This window comes from Patagioenas fasciata, chromosome Z (assembly GCF_037038585.1).
Source record: "Patagioenas fasciata isolate bPatFas1 chromosome Z, bPatFas1.hap1, whole genome shotgun sequence".
Taxonomy (NCBI): domain Eukaryota; kingdom Metazoa; phylum Chordata; class Aves; order Columbiformes; family Columbidae; genus Patagioenas; species Patagioenas fasciata.
The window spans coordinates 63407276-63433277 of record NC_092560.1 but is presented as its reverse complement, the minus strand read 5'-3'; the positions used below and the strand labels follow the sequence as shown (position 1 = coordinate 63433277).

At 42.1% G+C, this 26002-nt stretch overlaps 1 protein-coding gene across 2 annotated transcripts in view; it reads left to right on the top strand.

Moving 5' to 3' along the window:
- The window catches only part of EGFLAM (EGF like, fibronectin type III and laminin G domains), a 76122-nt gene extending 53378 nt beyond the window's left edge, over positions 1–22744 (top strand). The window contains exons 14-24 of one of the 2 annotated variants that reach the window (XM_071801856.1): positions 4–129; positions 876–1119; positions 5385–5496; positions 7065–7181; positions 11029–11209; positions 13869–13892; positions 16187–16265; positions 17112–17255; positions 19836–19919; positions 20993–21096; positions 21652–22744. In XM_071801856.1, coding sequence (XP_071657957.1) covers positions 4–129; positions 876–1119; positions 5385–5496; positions 7065–7181; positions 11029–11209; positions 13869–13892; positions 16187–16265; positions 17112–17255; positions 19836–19919; positions 20993–21096; positions 21652–21806 — 1370 coding nt within the window. In that variant the 3' untranslated portion in view covers positions 21807–22744. The remainder of the gene's footprint in view (positions 1–3; positions 130–875; positions 1120–5384; positions 5497–7064; positions 7182–11028; positions 11210–13868; positions 13893–16186; positions 16266–17111; positions 17256–19835; positions 19920–20992; positions 21097–21651) is intronic. The other variant, XM_065861401.2, reaches the window with a different exon arrangement.
- The last annotated feature ends 3258 nt before the right edge of the window (positions 22745–26002 follow it).

Below are 26002 nucleotides of genomic sequence, written 5' to 3'. Positions count from 1 at the left end.
TAGGTGAGTGTAGCAGTGGCATCTGTGACGAGGCTGCCTGCATCAACAGTGGTACCTGTACTGCAAACAAAGCAGATTCATACATTTGCCTTTGCCCTCTGGGATTTAAAGGTCATCATTGTGAAGAAGGTGAGAGAATGCTTATATTTGTTTGCATGTGTTATTTAATGTTCAATGTGTTATCCACATAACAATATACAAGGAGGTCTTATGCTATTACACTGACTGAAAAGACTACTTTTTCTTAATTTTTTAAAAATCACATAGTGAAACCTTTCCCCACCATTTGCTTTGGGGCTGCATTCAGCTCCTACATAATCAGTGACTCTCAAACCTCATAACTTATTTAAACTAACTATAATTAAGCATCTAAAACTTAGTTTTCAGAAGTTACAATAATGTACCACTTCACAACTGCACATTAACTGTAAAAATTTCCCCACTTCTCTCCTAAAACTGGTGTCAGTTCTGTATTCTGAAATGTAAGGGACCCAATCTCAAATTCCTGGTGAAATCACAGAGGTACAAACAAATAGTCGAATACATAAAGCATTATTTTCTGTGCTGCAAAATTTTTCACGCCACACCCATTGTGTGCGTGCTTGCTACTTTGAAAACACTGTGGTGAGTCACTAAAGAAAAAGAGCATAAAGCTTTATAATACAAATGGATTCCTGGAAAAATAAGGGATTAAGAACGGGAGCAGTGTTGGTTAGGATAAAGAAACAATTTTAATTTAGAAGATAAAATTTTTTGGTTGTTATTTCTTAACATTAGCTTCAAACACCTATTGAAGGGAACTGACACTGGTTGGTAGGAGTCAATCCCTTACCTTGGAGCCTCGTGTGACCTTCTTGCGTGTTCTGTATTTCCAGCACTCACCTTGGCCATACCTCAGTTCAACGAGTCCTTAAGGTCATTTGCTAGCACACCCTGGCCCTTGGAATCACAAAATTACCTGTCCTTCATGGAGTTTGAGATGACATTTCGTCCAGATTTAGAGACTGGTGTCCTTTTGTACAGCTATGACACAGACAGCAAGGACTTCCTCTCTATTAACATGGTGGCTGGTTATGTGGAGTTCAGGTTCGACTGTGGCTCAGGAACGGCTGTTATCAGGTAAACAGCATTGCTTGTATTTCCTTTCCAACAGTGTCACGGTACTGATCCAGCAGAGGAGTGGGCTGGAAAGAATAATAGCCTATAATGAGGGATGGGAGCCCATCCATCTCTTATGCCTACTTCTTCTAAGGAAGCACAGAAACACTAGAACTGTATTCAAGGGGAGAGGCTTTTCCCCCTACGTAAATTGGTGTTTCAAAGCTTTATTATCAGTGTTACCACATCATACCACCAGCTTACTGCAGGTATTACTTTTGTTTCTGTATGGTATTGCAGAAATTCCCTTCTTGCCTCCACAACATGGTATCACTGCTAATTAGGGGATCGATAAATATTTTATGTATATACTTTCTAACCACAGGATTGCACAATATTGGCACTGCTGTGAGCATCCTCCAGACAGTAAGTATGGGCTGGAGGTGTCACTGGAAGGTATAGCTCCAGGTCCCCTCTTTCCCCGTAGTACTGTTTTTTGAGGGTATCTGAGGCTAATATCCAGATTACCAAACTTAAGCAGCCTAAGAAATAAATACAAGGTTTAAACAAGTCATCTAGGCTCCCAGACAAAGGCACACATTCTGAGAAACGTTCATCACATCCTAAAATTGATGCCAAGTATAGGAGCAATGAAATACCTCAAAAAGGGCTGCTCTCTCTCTCTGTGTAACAGACTGCCCAGTTTCCAGGCTGCTGTCCTCTGGGCTCTTCTGGAAAGGCAATGGGCTGAACAGAGGCACTCAGCACCTTGGATGTGGTCCAAGACACTGTCGGTTTGAGCAGGCTGACATAATATTTATAAATAATCTATGTAAAGCTTCTGGAAAATGTGTACAGTGCCTGCAAGTCTTGCATGCCTTATGTTCCCTGTGGATGTATGTCAGTAATTTTGCCTATATTGTGATTAGGAGAAATGTACTGACTTTCCACTAAATGAGGACTCAAGCAAATAAACTCTTTCAGATGACGAAGTGAGAGATGAAATTTCAAGGTAACAAATGCAAAATAATACACAAACCTATCAATCCACAGCTGTGGCAATACAGCTAGTGTTGTCAAACAAAGATCCTAGAGTCATCACAAACGGTTCTATGGAAGCAACAGCTAATGGCTTGGAGAAGAATACAGAAATGCAAGTACAATGCAGAGAATTATCAGGAATGGAATAAGGAAAAATGCCACTTCAAAAATCCACAATGCACCCTATCTTGAAAAATTACTGCTATTCTGGTCACTTCATTTCAGAATAAATTAAAAAAAAAAAAAAGGTAGTGTTGATACGCAGAGGAGGGAAAGATACATCTTCCACAAATACAACAGGTCTCTTCAACCTGGAAAATAAAGTGTTTGGTAGAAGTATGATAAAAATTTTTAAATTGTGAATGACAGAGATATAATGATTATTTTGTATTTTTCAATATAAAAGAATTAGGAGGAGCCCAGTAAAATTACAAACCAAAAAAGATTAAGAAAATATGATTTTTTTTATTTTTTCAGCCACCATAGAAATAGGTTGTGGAAACTAATTGTCACAGTATGTTACAGATGCCAGAACTATAAATAGGTCAAAAAAAATTAGACAAATTTGAAGAAAGCTCTATTGAGGGAGATCAAACACAATTGTACGGATGCAGCCTCTGACTCAGGAAATTGCTAAATGATGAGTTGCCAGAAGCTGGGAGGATATATCAAGGGAAGAATCACTCCATACTTGCTCTTTTCTTTTCTCTTGATGAAAAGAAGCAGAAATAGCTAATGTCAAAGACCTTTGCTCTGACCCAAAATGGCTCTTCTTACAACAGCCTTCAATCTTTTTCTGACTACAGCTGTCTAATTCTTGTTACTAGCAATGGTAAGACTTTAAAGTAGACCTAATGTCCCTCCCTCCACCCCCCCAACAATATTATAGTGTTTCAGAACACCTTGGACTAAAGTTTAACTGACATGTTGGCTTGTGAAAAGTGTCAAGAACCACAAGCATGTGCCTGGAAAGTGGAAAATGCCCCTTTCTATTTGTAATTGGATATCGTGCATTGTGGAAAAAGTGTGGTGTGATAGCTGGATCATGGAGGAGACCTATGAGTCTGGCAGCCTTCATTGAAAGTTGTTGGGATGTCCTGTGTAGCTCCTTTTTCTAGATAAGGTGTCCATCTTGCACTCTGTCATCAGCTCTGTCAGTGATTAAATAAGATAGGTAGATACCCTGTTTTTCATGCCTGCTTAGCCAATATCCACTTAAGAGTCTGTCTTGATCTTCACGATACTGCTTCATACCTACCCTTTGTCCTAAACAGGGATATAACTCTGGTCATCCTGACTATCTCTTCCATAGGACCAGGCTGTTAAATATTATAATATGATCAGAACACAATTATAATGTCTTTTTAATTAAGGATGAGGTAAGCTTATTTACCTGTGTCAGCAGCACAGTAGGAAAGCTGACACTGTTGAAGTTTTTGCCTGAAGTGTCCTGGGATTGTGCACAAGAGAGAGAAGCAGGAATGCCAAGTGGGTGGATGGATGGATACAAAACCTGAGCTATTTACCAAGATGCATCAGAGAAGAATTTGTTGTTTCCTAGGATTTCCCTTGGCCAAGCATTCACAGGATCACTATATTCACCATTTGGTGTATTTTTTAAGGTTCAGATTATGCACGGAAAAGTAGCCCATAACCTGCAGCACTTGAAGAGCCAGAAGCATTCAAACATCTGCCAAGCTTAGGCTGCTTTCAAAAAACCTGGGAAATCAAGAAATAGTGTGCAATTCAGAACTGATGACTATGCTTATGACTTAATCATCCCTAATTGTAATTAAATCTAGCAGAGTAAGAGGGTTAGCATGATGATGACCTCTTCAGCAGAGGAGATAAAATGTATGTATTACCGCTTATTAGGTAGCCCAAACTATCTCCTTCCTTTATACGTATATATTGACTCCTTCAAGGTTATTAAATTCTGTTACCTATTGATTTACCCAAGGTAGTTAAACCCTAAATGCCACTACATATGGAAAAGGATAAATGAATGGCATTGCTCTGCAAAATTTTTTGATGGTGTTTTCTGTAACAAGTGTCAAAGTAATATTGCCAGCGTTGCCCAAATAGTTGAAAATGGGCTTTGAAAAAGTTTGGAGGAGCAAAATAGATACAACAAAAAGATTTCAAAGCTCATGTTGATTGTTCAGAAAAAAAAAAAAATTACACACCTTTTCTAATCAGAATTTGAATCACTATTGATTTATTCTTTCAAATCACATTTTAAAAAATTTATTTCATTTTGATGTATATCTTTTTTTTCGGTTTAATATGTAAGTAGACTGAAAATACAAAACATTTTTTTACTCAAAACAATTTTGTATTTTTTGATTGAAAGCTAGAAAGTCTCCAGATATCCCAGATATCCCAGTTTCTGATTTTTCCAGCTTAACCAGTGAATCAAACACAAGTTTTCATTACTCTGGGTGGAAAGGCTGCAAGATAATATTTAGTCACAAAATGTTTTAACCAGTGTAGTAAATGACCTTTGAAAACAAGATACAAACTTCTGTAGAACTTGTAAAGTGGAATTTGCTTTTCCCCTTTATACCGATTGCTATTCATATTAGTGCTGAACTAATAAAGATTGTAAGAACAGTTTTAAAATGCTTCCTTTGAGACTGGTGAATACTTTGCATAACTGGTGATTATTGTTCCTAGCCAGGATCTCATCACATCATTAGGATCATATTTTAGTTACTTCCCCTTAACGTACAGTAGACAGGCTGTGTGTTTGTGTGTGTGTGTATGTGCATGATGTCAGTGTAACAGGATGCATAAATAGAGCTGATAAAGTTCTGTTTTAAAAGAGGACAAAGAATGAGGGACTAGACTGACCACTAAGTGAGAAGCTTTATCTCCAGAATTATGTCATTGTGAAATAAGGTTGTACAGCTGAGACAAAAATTTTGTCTTTATGCATTATAAATGACTGAGCCAAAAAAAATAGATCAGGGGCAGATGCAACACATGCTGTTTATAGAATTTTTTCATTTACAAGTAAAAGCAGAGTGCTTGTTATTTGCTACAGGAACATGGTATTATTTTCCTTTGTTGACTGGACTCAGAAATTGTTACTTCCTTATAAGGAAAGAAACACAGTGATTTATTTTTAGTTTTTTTATTTAGAAAATCATCCCAGAGGACCTGAGTTTTTAACAGACAACAATATTTGAAAATATCAGAGGAAAAGCATGAAATGCTTGACAGTTTTCTTCCCCTTAAAACAGGAGTGAAGAACCTGTCAGTCTGGGTCAATGGCATGAGTTGCGAGTGTCTCGTACAGCGAAGAATGGTATCTTACAAGTGGACAAACAAAAGCCAGTGGAAGGAATGGCAGAGGTGAGCATACTGCATGGGTTGCCATGAATATGGCTGCTAAGACTATAAAATGATTTAGTAGAAAACTACACAGCCTGCTTTTAAAGCTCTTATAAGCTCAAAAAAAAAAAAAAGTATATACATTAGGACAACATTTTATTGAGCCCAAAACTGGAAATTCGCACATGTGATCTTCTCTTTGAGGACAGGGATCCTGTAAAAGCAGCCGAAACCACAATTTACCTGCTCTTGCCACATACCTAGAATCACATTTTCATGTTTGGTTCATACAGGCTCTTGCGGTTCTTTTCATGGTATTTGCTGGTTGTGGCTAAGTCTGTTGATCAACATATGCACTATTGAATGCATCATCTGGAGAAGGATGAAATCAGACATTATGCACTGAAAGTCCTGGGTTTACATTTATCTGGATATTGTGTGGAAAAAGGAGGCCAAGAGATAATAGTTTCTTTGTCTTTTCCTTCCAAAAGTAATTTTCAGGACAGAGTAACGGCTGGAATAGCCAGATAGTTTGATTATTTTACTCTTATTATTTTATTCTTCACTCACCAAGAGGTCAAGTTTTTAATGATGTGAAATTTTGCTTGTACAGAGCAGAGTATTCACTCTAAACATTCAAATGCATACACAGAGATGCTTTTTTAATCTCAAGAACCTGAGGTTAGAACTGCTTAGAAAATGTGTTTTACTCTCTCCTAGTGGAAAGTCTGGCCAGAAACCCCAACTCCAGATTCTGTTAGCAGAAGAATCCACAGCTTTTTCTGCAAACTAGGAAAGTGTTTAAAGTGTTGAAAAATCTAAATAAATAGATATTCCAGTTGTCTGTCAAGAAACAGATTTGAATGGTAAACATTCAAACTGAGCAGTTGAGCCTTCTTTAGATAGCTGGATCAATGTAGAAGAGTCATTTTTTTTCTCTAAGTGCTGCAATGGAGATTGGCTGGGAGCTGCTGACTAATAAATCACAGGAGCTTCTACAGGACTGAAATTATACAGCTATCCCATTCTTAGCTGTTAAATGTCTTCCAGTTCCCATCCTTAGCTGTTAAACCTCTTCCAGTTTACTCCAGGATCCTGACTAGTTCCATAGGTATCCTGAGCAACTGCTTCTGGTAACTGATGCAAACGCAGTGTTGTTTCCATTTGGCCCCATATCTTGCTATAGGTTAAAATTTTCAGATGTTGTAAACAATAAATGAGTCTCTGTTCCATGGACTTTGCTCTGATTTTAAATTTACCAACCTCATTCTGGTTCTAGATTCACATCAATGTCCCTCGAGTCATTGCAAATAGAGCTAGAAGTCAGAATCAGTCTGTCTCCTTTCTTTCTTCCTTCAGTACTCCCATTTTGAAATACTTGAGATTTTTCAGCTAGTTATGATTAGGATAAAACACAGTGAGCAGAGAGTGTCCTGCAGTGGCTTTCTTGAGAGCATTGTACAAAGAAATGCAATTAACAGAAGTAAAGAGGGATCAAAATAAGCTATAACATCTAATGTAAACTAATCTGAAGATACAAGCGTGGTTGCAGCTACTCTCATAAAATCTTATTCCTATGTTTCTTGCAGGGGGCTTTCACACAGATAAAGTGCAGCTCTGAAATATTTATTGGTGGAGTCCCTAGTTATGATGCTGTGAAGAAGAATTCAGGGATCCTCCGGCCCTTCAGTGGGAGCATCCAGAAGGTATGTGCCCAGAGTAATGCAATGGAGGCATTTATTTCCATCTCATCCAGTGCACACTTTAGGTGGAGACCTGCCCTTATACCACTGGCAATATTCAAAATAATCCAGGATTTCACCTCAGGAGCCCACAACAAACTTCTTAAACACATATTTCACACTGAAAAGCCATTCTAACTTTAATAGCCAATAAATACCAGTACTATTCAATATATTCATCAATGATTTGGATGAGGGAATAGAGCGCACTGTCAGCAAGTTTGCTGATGACACCAAACTGGGAGGAGTGGCTGACACGCCAGAAGGCTGTGCTGCCATCCAGCGAGACCTGGACAGGCTGGAGAGTTGAGTGGGGAAAAATTTAATGAAATATAACAAGGGCAAGTGTAGAGTCTTGCATGTGGGCAAGAACAACCCCAGGTTCCAGTACAAGTTGGGGAATGACCTATTAGAGAGCAGTGCAGGGGAAAGGGACCTGGGGATCCTGGTGGACAGCAGGATGACCATGAGCCAGCACTGTGCCCTTGTGGCCAGGAAGGCCAATGGCATCCTGGGGTGCATTAGAAGGAGGGTAGTTAGTAGGTCCAGAGAGGTTCTCCTTCCTCTCTACTCTGCCCTGGTGAGACCGCATCTGGAATATTGTGTCCATTTCTGGGCCCCTCAGTTCCAGAAGGACAGGGAACTGCTGGAGAGAGGCCAGCACAGGGCAACAAAGATGATTAAGGGAGTGGAGCATCTCCCTTATGAGGGAAGGCTGAGGGACCTGGGTCTCTTTAGCTTGGAGGAGAAGAAACTGAGGGGTGACCTCATTAATGTTTATAAATATATAAAGGGTGAGTGTCACAAGAATGGAGCCAGGCTCTTCTCAGTGGCAGCCAATGATAAGACAAGGGGCAGTGGGTATAAGCTGGAACATAGGAGGTTTCATTTAAATTTGAGAAGAAACTTCTTTACAGCGAGGATGACAGAACACTGGAACAGGCTGCCCAGGGGGGTTGTGGAGTCTCCTTCTCTGGAGACATTCAAAACCTGCCTGGACACATTCCTGTGTAACCTCATCCAGGTGTTCCTGCTCCAGCAGGGGGATTGGACTGGATGATCTTTCAAGGTCCCTTCCAATCCCTAACATTCTGTGATTCTGTGATTCTGTAAATATGATCACTGCCATAGTTTCCATACTGTACAAATAAGTGAGCAGGAGTCAAACAGGATCAAGTTCAGAATAATGCATGAAGTTATATCAACATCAGAGCCCTCAGAGTGCCCTTCAGCATCATTCGAGGCAGCTAAATGTCTGATGTAACCAATAGAGTAGTGAGTGAAAAAGAAGCTGCAAATTGCAGTAGATCTCAGTCCAGCTAATGTATTCTTATACCAGATGGCAGTTACACCCTCACTGCCTTCCCTTCTCACAATTTTATATGCGGCACATGAATGGAGATGATCTTTTTAATTGTTGGCAGACATTAGGGATGATGTTCCAGTGGGGTCAGCTGTGCATGGGTGTGATTCTTTTCTGGAGAATAAATCTGTACATTCATAATAAGTCCTAATAAGTAATCAAAAGAAAGTTCAAACTTATCTAACATTTACTTTCCATAAATTAGGCATACCTAGAATAATTTGGATAAAGCTGAAAGGCTAGCGCTGAAAGAGTTTTAAATTAGTGGATTATTGCATCAAATTTATGTAAAAACCAACAAAATTAATCGTGCATCTCAGAACAATTGATCAAGGGCAGAAAAGTAATCACAATTCAATATAAATGGTTTCATCACTTGGTCCAACATTTTTTACTGTTTTTGTCAGCTGACTAGTAGAAAGCATGAATTTCAAGAAAACTGGAGGAGTGAGTAATAGTGATGGGAGCAGGTCCGTCACATGAATGCCTTTGGAAAGATGGCTTGATTAAATACATTGCATTTTGGAGTGCAAGAGAGGGACCCTAGGAGCAATTAACATAGATCACACTTGCAAGGTAAAGGATTGTATCCCAGAGTACAGAGGCACTGATAAGGATTGGGAAATGCTGAGTATGATCTGATTACTTCTGTGATGTAGATAAGAAGATGGATTTACCTTCCCAGAGACGTGAATGAGATGTCAAGGAACAGTATTTGCTTGTCTTTTGGGCACTAGTTGTCTGCTGTGTTCACACATAGCAGGATTTGGGTAATTGTGTAGAAATAAAGCTGCAAACATCAACAAGTACTGGAAAACATACTATATATAGAGCATATTTAGTTTACACAGGTAAGGTTAAGTGACTTTATTGTAGTCTGCTACTTCCTACATGAGGGTGAGATTTCTTTGAGTACCTGGCTCCAAAATGATGCAGAGAAAGGCCAATCAGAAACAATGTCTGAAAACTGAAGGGAAGTTTAAGCCTGAAAATAAGAGACGCATTTTTAAGAGTGAGGGCTTGTTAACAGTTGGGACAATATAGCCAGAAGTTAGAAAGAAGCTGAAAAGGTAGTGGATTCTTTGTTGATTCACCTTTATGATAGGACTGCATGTTTTTCTGCTGATTAGCTTGTTTATTGCTGTTTCAAACTGAGTATATGGTTAATGCAATTTGTCCCTGCAGTAGACCACCCCCTGGGGTACATTGTCTGAGTTATGCAGGAGCCAAAGTAACTGTTGCCATTCTTACTTCTGGCCTTAAAAACATATTTTTTGTGAAGATGGGCTTCTTATTTTGATTTGGCTGAGATCAGAAGCCATATCTACATCTACATATCTCTCTGCCAAGATAACAGCTGAGATATACAAATTATGGTTTGTGTTGGAAAACATACGTTGCTGTCACATTGGAAGAACCCCAACATTTAACAATTCTCTTCGGTTTATATACAAACAATTTTGTGAAGTCATGTTTTTCCTCCATTCTTAACTCTCACTCTTTCGGGCAAGATGACATACCAGAAAGCAATAGAAAATGTGAAAAAGTTTAGTATTTCTGTTGTCAACATGCATCTCCTGGGTGGTTTCCTGAGCTCAGAAACGGTACACAGCAGTACACATCTATTTTACAGTCCTAGCTCACGGCTGTGCTACGAAGCTTTGCACTGGTGTTCAGACACAACTGGTAAATCCTGCACAGCTTCACCCTGCGGGCGGGTTGATTAAGTCCGTGTCACAAAACACAAAAATTCATCTCCCCTCGGTCATGATGAGCAATAGAATGGGTTGGGCCTCTGCAACTGGAAAACACTCATCACAAGATAGAGGCTTTGACCAAGTTTTGAGGTTTACCTTTGTCTGAAGTCTTTTAGAACCATTTCAGTTGGAAGAGACCTTCAGCATCATTGAGTCCAAGCAAAACCTAACTGTAGCACTAAACCCTATCCCTAAGAACCTTGTCTAAATGCCTTTTAAACACCTCCAGGGATGGTGACTCCACCACTTCCCTGGGCAGCCTGTTCCAATGCTGGACAACCCTTTCTGGGAAGAATTATTTCCTAATATCCAACCTAAACCTCCCCTGGTGCAACTTCAGGCAATTTCCTCTAGTCCTATCTCTTAGTACTTGGGAGAAGAGACCAACACCCTCCATGCTACAATCTCCTTTCAGGTAGTTGTAGACAGTGATAAGGTCTCCCCTCAGCTTCCTTTTCTCCAGGCTGAACAGCCCCATTTCCCTCAGCTGCTCCTCGTCAGACTTGTGCTCCAGAGCCCTCACCAGCTTGATTACCCTTCTCTGCAGTCTCTCTAGTACCTCAATGTCTTTCTTATGTTGAAGGGCCTAAAACTTTCGAGAAGTCTTCTGGATAGCACTGCAATACTGAGAATTTGCTAGGTTTCAGCATGAATTTTTCCTTTTTTTTTTTCTTTTTCTTTTGACACCTAGATTATCTTGAACGACCGGACAATTGATGTGAAACGTGATTTCAGTTTTGGAGTCAACCTAGCAAATGCTGCCCACCCCTGTGTGAGCTCACCATGTGCAAATGGAGGCACCTGTGTTCCCAAGAAGGACAGCTATGAATGTGACTGTCCCCTGGGCTTCGATGGGCAACATTGTCAAAAAGGTAACAATGACTGCATTTAAATTCAGAGATCCAGGGTTGATCGCAAAAATAAGAGAGATTTAGCACCTACAACTGCTATTGTACACATCCCTTGAAATAGAAACCAGAGCTCCCATTGCATCTGTGCACATTCTACTTATCCAGGGAAGAATTCATTTTGTTAGCTAGGAACATCATAGCTGTTACCCCAGCACAGACCCGTGATCTACAGATAGCAGCCTGGTATCTGGTAGCTCGTGGTGGCCAACACTCAACACTTCATACACCTCCCTAATTATGCAGTGTTATACAAAGCGGGAATTCCTGCCAATGTCCTCCAACCAGTGATTATGTTACGTCCTGAAGCATGAGCATTGATAACCCTTGTAATTTTATACTCCCTAGGACTGTTCTCATATATAGAGAAAGGTCTAGTCCTTTTTTAGGCACTGATTACTCTGATGGTAATTTCACCATCTGCACAAACCGTGCCTCGCTACATTAATGGAGACCACCAAGGAAGAAAACCTGCCCAAGTGAACATTATTCTTCTTTCCTCAGAGCTGCTGTAATAGTTCAAACTTTAGATTCAGGAAAGTGTTCAGATCGCGTTTAAAAGAAATGCACTTTAGGTTATTCCACTAGGTGGAGATGTTTCCTTTCTGTCAGGCTTGTTCTTCAAGAATTCCTAAGGGAAGGGTTTGTAATGTAACTGGAACTCAGAAGAGCTGACTGACATTATTGTCTTCACCCCCTCCTTCATTTCTCACAAACTTAAAAGTAGTGGTTTTGGTTGATGAATAGATTGGCCTTTTCTTCCAAAAATATAAAATATCTTAGAACAAAAACATTTTATTAAAATACAATGCAATAAAGCCCTTTGCTTACGTTTTTGCGGTCTAACTAATAGCTGGAGCAACGTCATTTATTCTGGCTTCTCTGTGGGGAGGAGGCAGAATTAAAATTTGGCTTTCTAGGTACATGCAGGCTGCTAAATCCTGACTTCAAGATGGTATCTCCAGCAACACTGAGATCTCCAGGAGGAGTTATAAAATCATAGAATCACAGAATGGCTTGGGCTGGAAGAGACCTTAAAGATCATCTAGTTCCAGCCCCCCTGCCATGGGCAGGGACACCTTCCACTAGACCAGGTTGCTCAAAGCTCCCTCCAACTCCAACCTGACCTTGAGCACTTCCAGGGATGGGACATCCAAAGCTTTTCTGGGCAGCCTGTGTCAGTGCCTCCCCACCCTCATGGTGAAGAATTTCTTCTTTAACCTAAATCTCCCCTCCTTCAATGTAAAGCCATTACCCCTTGTCCTATCACTACATGCCCTTGTAAAAAGTCCCTCTTCGGGTTTCCTGCATGTCACCTTTTGGTATTGGAAGGCTGCTTTAAGGTCTTCAGTCAAAACAAGTTAATGCTTTGCAGCTTGGGTGTGTGGCTTCTGGCCTGTTCAGTGAGCCTTGGCATGTTGGTTGGGCCTCAGCTCCTCACTGCTGGTCTGCTCCTGACCTGTGCTAATCCCCAAAGGCAGTGGGCTGAGCTGCCCATCACTGGAGCTGCCCAGTGGCACTGGGAGGGCTGCTGCTCAGCTGGTATGCTGCTGCTCTCCTCCCTGTCATAACCTGAATGAGTGCCCAGGCTTGCAGAGACAGTCTGAAGGGCCTTTGGCTTAGGCTGGATCCTGGGTGTTGCTTCCTGTGTGAATCCAACCTTAATTCATTTTTAAGAGTGTCCAAAAGCATGAGTCATCTGTCTTTTGTTCCTGCTGCCTGTGGCTGCTGCTCCACAACACCCCTCTGCATTTGTGCAGCCTCAGCTAGCACTGAAAATCCAAGTTTTTGCTGATGGATGCACAGAAAGCATGAATGTCCCTCCTTCCCTCCCCCTGAACATCAGTCCAAGACAGCTCAGATAAACCTGTAACAGATTTCTTAAAATAGTCCTCAGGTCACTTCAGTAGGGTGTAGGCACAGTTAAGGCAGAATGCATGTGTGTGTCAGCTCTTCTGTCAGAACAGGGTTTTGGCTTGCACATCCAGAGGGTCTGTGACAGGCTGAAGGTGCTGTCTCCATCTTGTTTGCTGGTGGGCTTCTGTAATGCCATACTCTGAAAAACCAAAGTCCTTGTGAGGGACTGCACCTCATTCTCCAAAGTTATACAACTTAAATGGTGTTATTATGAGGCATATGAGATATTGATATATAACATAATGGCTCATTGGCTGAGGATTCAATAGAGTTTTTTGCTGGCATTTCTGGGTTTTAAATCTTCTGTCCAAGCTGTGGGGAGAGTTAAAGGTATTTTCATACTTAGTTGTAAGATGAAGTGGAACAGAAGACTGTTGCTTTGCTCTCATTAGAGCAGATCCCCACATAAACCACGGACAGTTTCTGGGATTTGAAAACTAGGACTAGTAAAGGGGTTTGGTGCTGGTTGTGCCTGTCTACACCTTCCTGTGTTTTGACTGGGCAAATACAAATACTTGGGAAAACCACTAATAAAAGAGTGCTGTCTTCATAGATGGTTACAATTGCCTATGCAAAAGGGAAGTAGGGATCACACATTTGCAGAAAGGTGGGCGTGAAACTGGACAGTCATTGGAAAGGAAGCTTCTGTGCTATAGAAAAATAAAACCAGTATGTTCTTCTTTTGTTTTGTGCTGACTCACTGCAGAGTGTGGAAGCTACTGCCTAAACAGTAAGTACTGCAAATGATAAGAAAACCGCTCTGTCATTGTGTGTCTGTGCCTGCTCCAGCAAGCTGGATGCTGGATTTCTGTTCAGCCTTGCAAGCTTCGGTCGATAAGTGAAAATATTTTCTGGGATTATACAGTACTTCCTTAAACCTTGTTCTGTTGATATTTTAAACTGTATCCAGAGCACCTGGCAAGTGCAGAGCAGCGGCTGTAGAGGTAGTCCCCGCATTCACATACATAGCAGCGGGGACAGGAGCTGGCTGAGCGCTTTGTACAGGTCAGGCAGGCTTTCCTCCAGCTCAGACCTCGCTCCCCCTTGTCATGAGAGCTTAGGTGCCTCTCCACCGAACTGTGATGAGCAGAGAGTGAAGGTGTTTAGTCCTAGATCTCCTTACTGACCCTTTCCCTGCCTGTTGGAAAGACCCTACATGCATCAAGGGTGCTGCTAAAATTTACTTGGTTTTCTCTGTTCAAATTCCATGCAGTAAGTGAAGGGCATATGAAAAAAACAAATGGAGATAAATACCCATCAAACTCTGTAGAAGAAATCAAAGTGCTACAGCAATGGCAAGGGCACCTTCTCCTGCCAAAGGCAGGCGCAGCGGGGCTCTGGGGCTGGTGTGGGATGTCATGGGGAGGAATGGCTCCTTTCACACTCCACCACCATCCACCGTGGTCAGAGACTGCCCAGTGGAGAAAACAGCAGACCTGGTGAGGAATGTCCTTGCTAGTGTAACATGACTTTTGCAATCTTCCAGTGATGCTGGCAGGCTGCAGGCTGGAGGCCGCCTGTGGTGGTTTCTTTAGACACATTAGGCAGCTTTCCTGATTTCAGCACAGATGGAAACAGGCATTTGTCACTATCTAAAATTCTCAGTCTTGGCAACTGAAGCTAAATTTCATATTGCTGGTTTTGGCTGGCAGACTACACCAATTGTTGCATATCTATGTTACAGTGAGCTCTTAAAGCCAAACCATTCTCTGCATTGCACAAAGAAAGCAAGCATCCATGCACTGAAAAGCTTGACATTTATATAGATGGGATTAGCTGTGGGTTGAAGGGATTAGTTCTCAGGAAGAAAATTGGATAAAGGCAGCTATTTTAAGGAATTTATAAAACTAGCTTATATTAATGCAGCAGTCAGTTATGAGTGTTCAGCAGCAAGGAGTAGGATATTCACTCAGAAGAAAATTTGCTCAGGCCGGTGCTCGTAGCCTACCAAAGGCTGTGTATCAGGGATGTTCAGTGATTTACATCACACATGTGAGTTATTTTGCTGAAGTTTCCTCCATCGGCAGTATTCCAGCTCCAGGTCTGTTTGCGGTGTGTGCTGCCATCCCAGCAACTGTACACCACAACTGTATCCGGGGCTGTCCCTAGAGGAATGGCAGACGCTGTGTAGGGAACACTGAGGAGGCTCTGAGCAAAACACCCCCGAGGCAGCACTGCAGCATGTCAAATGCATGTGCCAAGAGACTTTGCGGCCTCTGACATAGAGCTTTCAGCATAGTCTCATTTGCTTTTAATAGACCTAACATGATTAGGGGCACCCTGTATGACGTCCCCAGAGTTAACCTTCCCCTGCACTGTTCCCCAGGGGTAAGCCCTGTGTGGCAGCAACTGCTCTGTACAAAGTCACATACCCTGAAGGAAAAAATGGGGAGCTCACAGACTGCCTGTGCCACTTCTCAACTTTGCTTTGCAGGGCTGAGAGGTCCCAGCAGGTGCTCTCCACATGGTGCTCCATTAGGAGCTGGGGAGCAGTTTCTTAGCTGAAGAACAAAGGGTGGTTAATGCATAAGATTTGGCAGGAGGGTGGCTTGAACCACACGAAGAATCAAGGGATGTGGAAACAGGGACAAAAATAAAATTTGCAATGTTTTCCCAATACTTCATATTTTGCTGTGCTAACATTTATGGTGGGACAATATGTTAGGCCTGTGGCACAAAGGCCATAAGTAGGGGGACTGCTGGCTGCTTAAACTGCCTTAACTGCTGCCCTGACACTTAGATACAAACTGGCTGTGAGCTCAGCTCAGTTTTCTGCCACCAGCAGGTACCTACCAGTGCAGGGGTAAATCAATAAAATAGTTTTGGGTTTTTTTTATTCCATATACATGTAAGCTATCTGACAAACTTCTCTTTGTTTTGTTTTGTTTTGGTTTTGTTTTGTTTTGTTTTGTGTTTGTTGTTGTTTTTGATGTTTGTGTTTTTGCTGTTTTGTTTATTTGTTTGTTTTGTGGGTTTTTATTGTTGTTGTTTGTTTGTTTGTTTGTTTGTTTATATGCTTTTCAGCCATCACAGAAGCAATTGAAATCCCACAGTTTATTGGTCGCAGCTACCTCACATATGATAATCCAGATATCCTGAAAAGGTAATTTTTCTCCTGTGGACATAAATTATTGTGCTGTTTGTTTGCCATTATAATGCTAGGAGCCTCACATGGATGTTGTGTATTTAGGTGTTTTAAGATATACTTGCCATATTTCTAAATTTTAGGAAAAAATACATTTTTTTGCATGTATCTGAGCATCTTGCAACCTTTAGAGAAATGGCAGGAACAACATATGTCTGACATGGACAAGGAATGGTGTGCGCTTTCTGAGATCAAAGAAAGATACATAGAGCCTGTATCTGTAAAGGAACTAGGGATTTTAACCCCTGCTGTACCCTAAAATGCAGGTCCTCAAACTTATTTTTGGCTGTTCTGTACCCTAGAAGATGCCCAAATTCCTGTACATTTTGTGTTATTTCAACAAATATGCCTGTATTTTAGCCACTGGCATATGGGAGGCTTTGCAGATGTCCTCACCTGCAGCTTGGTACCTCTTCCCTACAAGGACTTTATGGTTTGCCTTTATTATACTTCTTCCACTGGCCTCTGAGCGTACCATCTACTAGACTTTCTCAAAATTTGCCTGCTGGACTGGATTTCACACTAGGTTTGGGGAGAAGAAGAATTTCCTCTTATTTGCGTGAAGGAGCCCAGTAGCTATTGCATTTGGGATTTTAGACATACAAGTTAAATTTCCCCACTCAAAAATGCTGGAAATGGGGATGTGAATCAGAGTCACTCACACATCACCATGTAGGCAAGTTGTAAGACAGAAACCAGCAAGACCAGTGGAGAAAAAATACTGCACCATCTTTTAGGTTTGTTTGAAAGAAGACTGTTCCAGTTCAATATTTTACTATAATTTCCTTCTTCTTCATTAAACAGGGTGTCAGGATCAAGAACAAATGTGTTCATGAGGTTTAAAACCACTATGAAGGATGGTCTTTTGATGTGGAGAGGTGACAGCCCCATGCGACCTAACAGTGATTTCATTTCTCTAGGCCTTCAAGAAGGAGCATTAATATTCAGGTAAACTATCACTCCCTTATTTGTGTTGCATGCAGTACACTCAAGGCTTGAAGGAGCTGCCACAACACAACCACTTGTCCTTCAGAATAGTGTGAAACAATTATATCTTCCAGGCTTTGTTCAGTGCGATGTGCTGTTTTTCTCTGGGAAAGGTTGTGAGTTGAAGACGTAATATGCTGCAAGCTTTGCATCATTCCCACCATCTCCCTCCCAGTTCTTAAAACATGAGATAGGTAGCATGGTTTTCTAAAAGTCACCCTATGAGGGTGCAAGTGCTGTCAGTGACTCCTCCATGCCTCTTGAAGCCCTTGCCATGTCAGTTAATTAGAGCAGATGTGTGGTTTGCAGAGAGAGCAGGGTTCAAGGAAGGAAATCTGCTGATGCCCGTGCTCCCCACAGGCTCAGTCTTCATCCAGTATCCATCTTTATCCATCCCACCTTCTCAAAACCCTGTGACACCAACCCAGGTGGCACCCAGCATTACTACTGCCAACATCCACAGAATCACTTGTTTGAGAAACCATCAAAAAGCTGAAACTGGGGAGTGTTGGGAAATGGCTGAACTCATATCCTCTCCCTCCAGAATAATATTCTCCCATGCAGATACTTGGGAGGACTCCTTGCAACTTTGTGCGTGGTTCTTTTTGGGACTCCTTTTTGAAAGACCTTGTCTTTCCTCAAGACAGACTATTCAGTTGTGTAATACAAATATTGAAACACCAAACTACAAATGCCATCATTATTATGGACTTTTGTGAGACATTGTTGAGTAAATGACAAAGATCTTGTTAATCATTTAAGCTAATTTGAAGCTATCTTTTACCTGTGTGTTGTTTGCTGCCATGGACACATGGATGAAGTTGCACATTTCTGTTTAAATTCATTTCTTTAAAGTTTTTAAATGTGCTTTTGTGTGGTTAACTTTGCAAAAACTCTTAGCTTCCTTACTGAATCTGCAGAAATGGTGCACTTTTAAAATGTCTCTGAGAGAGACTGTCTTTCCAGAATGCTGAGTAACGACTGGTCAGTCTGTTCTGTCTCTTTTCTAGGCAAAGTGCATTTTTATTAGGGTGAAGATACACAGAGGTTTTATGTTGAAACAGCCAGTTTTTATTCACCTTCCACATGCATTTAGGAAGGTGCAAAATCTAAAATCCCAAATAAAAACTCTCAGAGACACTTACTGCATACTGAAAGGAAGCACTTGAAGAAGACAGTGAAAAAATAAATGCAGAAAAAAAAGCATCATGTTCTTTCACAAGGATTGACTCTCATGCTACTTTTGTAACTTTTAGTCGGGTCAGGATAATATCCAGGACTGTGAATTGATCAGAAATATTTTCTTGCAACTCAAAATTAGATATCTGTGCTCTGGTCCAGTTTAAAGTTAAAACCGCACCATTTCTTTCTCATTTCCTTTGACCTAACAGAGTAAGTTCTATGTACAGTGCAGCTGCTGCTGTAAATTCTTTCTGTAGAAGGTTCTGTCACTATTGTAGGGGATCCCCATTCATTAGGGACATAAATCTCATTTTTGTAACCAAAAGTCTAACACTTGAACACAATCCTGAACACCCACATCCTTCTGGAGCTTTCAATCGAGACTGGTATTTGCATCCTGGGCTAAAGGAGATGCTTGTTTGAGACTCAGTGAAGCCTCTGGGCGAGGAGTGAAATTCGGAACAGCCATATTACTCTGTGCAGCTGACAACATGCTTTTCACAAGCACCTAACCTTGACCATGAACTTAATTCCTGGTTCAATCTTTTCTGAAGAGATAATGATGTTGGCTCTAAACTCTCAAGCTCGGTACAGACAGGAGGCCAGCAGCTCAGGCTGGTTCATCCTGATTATTTAGGCATCTGAGCACCTAAAAGCTGGCTGTGTTGTGGCATCTACTTCACCTTCGTGAAGGTTGAACCAGATTTCTGGGACCTAGAAATTAAGATGCCCGAAGTGTAAACATAATAAGAACATTATATCTGCTGAGTAATTCTAGTAGCAGCAAACACGAAGAAATAATCAGCGCTGCAGCTGAAGCAGGGAACTTCATTATTATCTCTGCATTTATTTATTAGGCTTCATCCTTTCTAATATCACAGGTCTCAACCTTCCCTATAATTCAGATGATTTGTATTCTGTTATAGGTCACATGTTTATTTCCTCTTGCAATAGTTTATTTAGTAACCATTATTTGCAACCTCCCACTGCTCTCTCCCATTTGGCCAAAGGTCTGTAGGTCACTGACCTTCATAACCTCCTGTTTCTTGGAGGAACTGCCATGCAGAAGGCCCCTCCTTGCTCCCATGGGATCATGGTGATGGTAGCTACTCTGATCTGGGCAGGAAGGAGTTTTGCCTGTTCCTTTGTGAGCCTGACTTTGCAAAATAAGTGCATCACTGCTGGACTTCCAAAGGATCCACTGGTTCCCCCCAAAATCTGAGCTGTAAGCTTTGCCTCTGGGGGCTGAGCAGGTGAATAGGGCACAGAGTAACGATGCCTGAGCAATTTGGCAGGAAGACAGTCCTTGCAAGAGAGGCAATAACATTTTTTAATTTTTTTTTTTTTTTGTAATTGTAGCTACAATTTGGGCAGCGGCATTGCTTCCATCACAGTGAATGGCTCTTTCAGTGATGGCCGGTGGCACAGAGTCAAGGCTGTTCGGTAAGTTGCCATGCTTCATCTGGGAGATGTTTTGGAGCCATCCTGCTGCTAAAGGTGCTGGCTAGTGTGTCTGCATGTTGGCTGGGTGTGAATCACTGTGGCTCCACACTCTCACATTGCTTAGGAGTTGAACTGTCAGCAACTTGTTTTTTTCAGGAAGATAGACACAAAGATTATTGTATTAGAGTTGACAGTGCCAACTCTGAAACTCTGCACAGCTCAAGGCAGGCTGCCAAAGTCACACAGGGCTATTCTGGGCTGTAACAGACATTCTCTTAAACCCATACCATTTGGGTTAAGAGTATTTTTCTTTAATGTCTGCATTTTGAAATTCCCTAGTGAGCACTTTGTGGGCTGGCACAAGCACTGGAACACGGACCGTATATGCCTACTTTTTGTATTTGGAGGAGGTGCAGACATCTTGCAGTGTATATATAACTCATATTTATAACTCACTACCTCATGGGAGGCAAGTGTGCCCAGCAGGGAAAGCATGCGTCCCTCTCTTCATGGGTGTCAGTTCCCTGGAAATCGCAGGCTAACATTAGCACAACTTGTCACCAAATTCAGTGAGGAGTCCATCAAGTGGCTCTTCTGTTAATGCAATTATTGACCATATATAAAATGAAAGTGGCATAAACGCTCTAGTAAGAAACAAAACTGCTAATAAATACGTTCTGCTTTAGCTTGCCTATTTCTTCCCTTCTGTTGAAGCTTCTGCTGTTTACTTTTTATATTACATTTGATTTTTTAACAACATGTTAGAACCTGTACATCTTCTCCCCTAGCTCTGCAATTTACTTCTTTTCCATTTGTTTTTTTTTCCTCCTCTGCAAATTTGTCCTCCAGCCTTTGTGGGACTCTGGCATCCTAGCCCTTGGAAATTAAACACCCTGTAGGGTCTGAATTGCCGTAGCACACTGCTGCTCCCCAGCATCAGTCCCAAGCCTTTGCCGTGAACCCTCTTGAACACTCTTATCTCCCTGCTCTCCTGGTGAGGGGGAGATGCTACTGCTTCTCCTCCTGCCCAGTTGTATGCTGGACACATGAGAGCAGTTTGTTTTTCCTTTCAGGGATGGACAGTCTGGCAAAGTAACTGTGGATGATTATGGTGCCAGGACTGGTAAATCCCCTGGGAAGATGAGGCAGCTAAACATTAATGGAGATCTCTATGTAGGTGAGTGCTCACCATTCCTGTTCAGGACCCATGTGCATTTTTATTTGAGAGGCTGGCTGCAAGGCAGGGCACCCCAGCTCCATCCACCTCACGGTCAAGGCTTCATGTGGCAGCCTCTGGTCCTCCACAGCCTGGCTTTTGTGTGGAGGCCTCTCTGGGTGGGATGGGGGTGACTGCCGTGAGAAGGGAGCAGCACCATGGGGCGCACTGGGGTAGGTACACAGAGAAACAGGAACAGTCATCTGCAAACCCTGCACCTTAGTGGGAATCTGGGCACAAGCTTATTCAGCTCTTACTGAAGCTACAATTTCTGCAATAAATAATTATCATTCTAGTTTATTATCTCCTTCTTATCCCCTCTGTACTTTCCAATGCTTAAAAGCTGTATAAAAAAAACCAAACCAAACCAAAACAAAAACACAGAGCGATCTGTAAATTAAAATTCACTTCTGAGGTGTGCTAGGAAGGCTAATGGCATTACCGGGCGTGCAGTCTGCCAGGCAGGAGCAGACACCCATGTCCATGGAGAGCTTCTCATCGCTGCCTTTCCCGCAGGTGGCATGAAGGAAATTGCCCTGCACACGAACAGGCAGTACCTGCGGGGCCTGGTGGGCTGCATCTCCCACTTCACGCTGTCAACTGATTACCACATCTCGCTGGTGGAGGATGCTGCTGATGGGAAGAACATCAACACATGTGGGACCAAGTGACAGGAGAGGAATCGTGGTGCTGAGGACGCATCATGTGCTTGTGCGTGTGGCTAAGCATGTGGCTGGCCTATGTTTGCCATCTGGGAAGGTGACAGAGCCAAAGGGATGCCACCCCCAAAAGAACATTTTTCCTCTCCTTTGCTGACCAAACCAAACTATTTTGTGTAGGAACCATCCCCTCTACCCATTAAGTGTTTAGTGAACATCAAAGTTTGTGCATCAGTGCAAATGGCAAAGAAAGGTGTGATGTTTTGAGTAGCTCAATGACTGTGTTGTGGTCCTTAGGTTGTCTTTTGTAATATCAGAGAAAGCACTCATGAAACACCTGCATTCATCCCACCCTGCAGTAGTATAATCACTGTGCTTTTCAATAAGTACGCCACCAGGCAGTGTATCTATGCATTCAAATCTAAGTCCCAGAAGAAGCAGCTCTCCTTACCGTCTCTGATGTAGCTAAATTATGTTTCATCCAGTGTAAATAACAGCTACAGTTACTGGTTTCAAAATATTGTTGTTTGCTGAGAAGGAAAGTTCTTAAAGTCTACTTTTTTATGACAAGCAACAGAACCAATGAAACAATTTTGTAGAAGTAATTTTATATTTGTATATTTTTATAGCAGCAGGAGCAGACCTGCTAACATGTGTAACTTTTAACAGTTAGGTGTACTATACAACTAGCTCTTTGCATACTTTCCTTAAAATAGCAAAGTGACCTGTGGTTTAAATTTGTTATACAAGAAGCTTAATGTCTGTATTATACAGTTTTGATGGGGATATTTGTGCGTTGTGACCAGATTTAAATCTGACTCTTTTTGTTTTGTAAATTTTGACAGTTTAAAATTGTACATTATGAAGCTTTCCTGGCTTGAACAGATTAAAAGATTAGGAAAATAATAAAAAAAAAGAGCAAATGCTTGCTACTGTGGTATTAAAAATCATTACTGTTCTTTTTTTTTTTGAAAGATGAGAAAAGGGATGTGCAAGAGATCTTGGTAGGTCACAGTCCTCTTAAAATAAAATGTTTTCTAGGCACTGGACCAACACTTATGCAACCTTGATTGCCAAACTGTAATTTAAGCAGACGAGCAGAGTGCTGTCAAGACACTAAGGAAATGGTTCAGAATTTCATAGTTTGGAAATTTTTCTTCCTTAACTCTTTGTTCAAAGTGGATCAATGAGCCATTGTGGTGGGAGGGGAGAAAAGAGACCCACCACACAGTAGGGCACGCCATAGCTTGCCAAGTGCAGGCAACAGAAGCATAAACTTCCTCAGCACCATAGGCTTGTCTGAAGGCCTAAGAGATAAAAGGACCTGATGTGGCAAAAGCAATGGAGATCAGGAGGTTTCTGCTGCATTTTTACTGTGGCCAGGGTGCTCTCGGCTCCCTGGGAGCCAAAACACGTTCCTGAGACTTGTCCTGACAATAGCTGACCTTGAGCAGCTGCAGGCTTGGCTGGAAACACTAATAGTACTAGATAACAGCACATGCAAAATAAATGCCAAGGAAACCCCAGCTCCTCTCACGCACGCTGAAAAGGACACCCTGATCACTCAGGTGAAAGATCTTGTGCTCCTTGAAAATATGGCAGCAGTGTTCAAAAACAAATACAGGTACTTGTTAGAAATAGGAAGAATTAGAAAAATACATGACGGTGTCAGCCTGCTATGTGCACCTGTGCTCTGCCCCCTGTTCAAATCACTCTTAGAAAAACTGTAGTAGACATGGACAACTTGCAGAGGACCTGGAGATGCTCACGGCTCTCCTCAGAGGAGAAAGTGAAGTTTTGTTTGGCCTGAGGAGCCCCATGGGAAGAGAGAAATATGTGCATCACTGGGGAAAAAAAAAAATACAACAGGATAAAGTATATATGATCTAGATGTGGCTTTAAAATGAAAGTAAATGGGATTTGGTGCCATAGAGTCTAAACGGGCAATGTGCAGAGTTTGAAAAAGGGGAGAAACTAAAACCTCTGGAGCTGAGGGTATAGCTGGCTGCTCACTGCAGCAGCCTGCTGGTGATGGTAAGACAGAACCTGTGCCTGGGCTGCATCTGAGCCACTGCTGCTGGAGAGGAAGGAATCACATTTTATGGGCTCAAGGGGATTTTCCAAGCAATAGTGACCTCTTCTGACCTGGCGCAGGGTAGGGACATCTGGCTGACCGTACGCCAAGTCCTGGGGACCTGCTGTGCTGCCAGTGGTGGGGGATAACACTGGTCCAGAAACAGTGTCAGCTCTGTCACATGTGCCTCACTTTCCCCATCCTTTCATTTCTGTCGCAGGGTTCAGACAATGGCTCCAAGACAAACATCTGGCAGGAGAGATCTCTATTTTAAGACAATTTACTGCAGTGTAACAGGCAATTTGGTACAAAGTGATACTTCTCCAGAACAAAAGCTGCTTTTTGAGACACGGTGTAGGGGGTAGCTGGTAGGAAACAATTCTGTTGCTGTGGAAAAAGAAGAGCAACAAACGGCAGCTCCACAAATGCCTTTTTCCAATTATGCATATCACCATATGGGAATTTGGAGCTGGCAACATTACCCCACTGCGGCACAGACCAAGCACAAGTGACACAGTTGCATGATGCCAGTCAGGCCAGGGAGAATAGCAAGGACACTGTGGAGTTTGAATCTTTTAGAGGAAAAAAAAAAAAAAAAAAATTCTTTCCGCATCTTTTTAAAGATAGTCTCAGAAACTTCCCAAGAGGTAAGTATCCTGCATCCACATCTCCAGTCTTCCTGGTGAAGCTTGGGATTGTGTGAGGGGCAGCGGTCTCCATTCAAGCAGCTGAGCACGATGTAGGTCAGAAACCTGTGACCAGATGTTGAGGCTCGGCCACCCCTCCTACCCCTTGGTGCTGGGCCAGGGAAGGAGAGGCAAAAGGCGGGCAGGGTGTGGCAGAGTACTTAGTCATTTTCCCAGGAACTGTCCTGGATCCGGTGCTCGTTGTTTCCAAGGCAGTTTCTCAATACCAATATTTTGGTTGGGCCATATCAGATGCTCAGCATCAGCCTGATGCTGCTGCAGGATGAGCACTTGCCCATTGACAGAGCCACATTTTTTTGCCACAGGTACCTGTGCAAACTGTCAATGAAACCAGAAGCTGCAGGTGCTTGTGACTCTCTGCAATTTAATACCCTTCCTAAAAATGTGGTTAGAACCACAGAATCACAGAATCATTTCAGTTGGAAGAAACCCTCAAAATCATCAAGTCCAGCCATTAATCTAACACTGCAACTAAACCATGTCTGTAAGAACCTCATCTATACGTCTTTTAAACACTTCCAGGGATAGTGGCTTAAGCAAATCCCTGGGCAGCCTGTTCCAGTGCTTCACAATCCTTTCTGTGCAGGAAGTTCTCCTAATATCCAATCTGAACCTATCCTGGCACAGCCTGATGTGCAACTTGAGGCCATTTCCTCTTGTCGTATCACTTGCTACTGGGGAGAAGAGCCCAACACCCTCCGTGCTACAACCTCCTGCAAGTTCTTAGCTTTCTTCTTAATTTTCCATATTAATTCCAAAATGTATCCCCCTCTGCTTTCTAGGGCTAAGCAGCCCCGCTGGTGCCAACCTTGGCTGGGTCAAGTCAGGCTTTGTGCTGGGCCTGGCGGCTGGGCAGATCTGTTCCCTGACTGCCCCTCACCCTGCCCAGGGCACGGCCTGTCTCGCTACTCTCTACCACTCCTCCATCTCTCTGGGGACCAGCTGCTTGGGAATCATCAGCTGAGTTTATTCGGGTCATCCTAAAGAAAAACAAGGAAGGAAAAAAAGAAAATATAATTAAAAAAAAAAAAAAAAAGGAAAAATAAAAGAAAAAGAGGAAAAAATAAAAAGAAATGTCAAGGAGAATTGAAGCCAGATGAGACTAAGCAATGGTCCTTATCATATGCAAATTCTTGTTGCACTAGTGTGTCCTGGATGATCAAAGGTGATGGGCCAGGAGCTTTTTTCCATCCCAGTCCTCCTGGCCTGGGGGAGCAAAGAGGCAAAGAGTAGGATGGCTGTCAGGGTTGGGAAGCTGCCCATTCCCCACTGGTGCATTAGCCTGCCACAGGTACCTATTAAAAGTTACTATTTTGTTAGCCAGGTTTTGTTTTTGAGAAACTATTTTTTTTTCTGTTGATGAGGCAAAATAAGCCAGGTTGGAAATGTATTGTCCCAACTCCGCAAGTGCAGCTCTCTCTACAGCA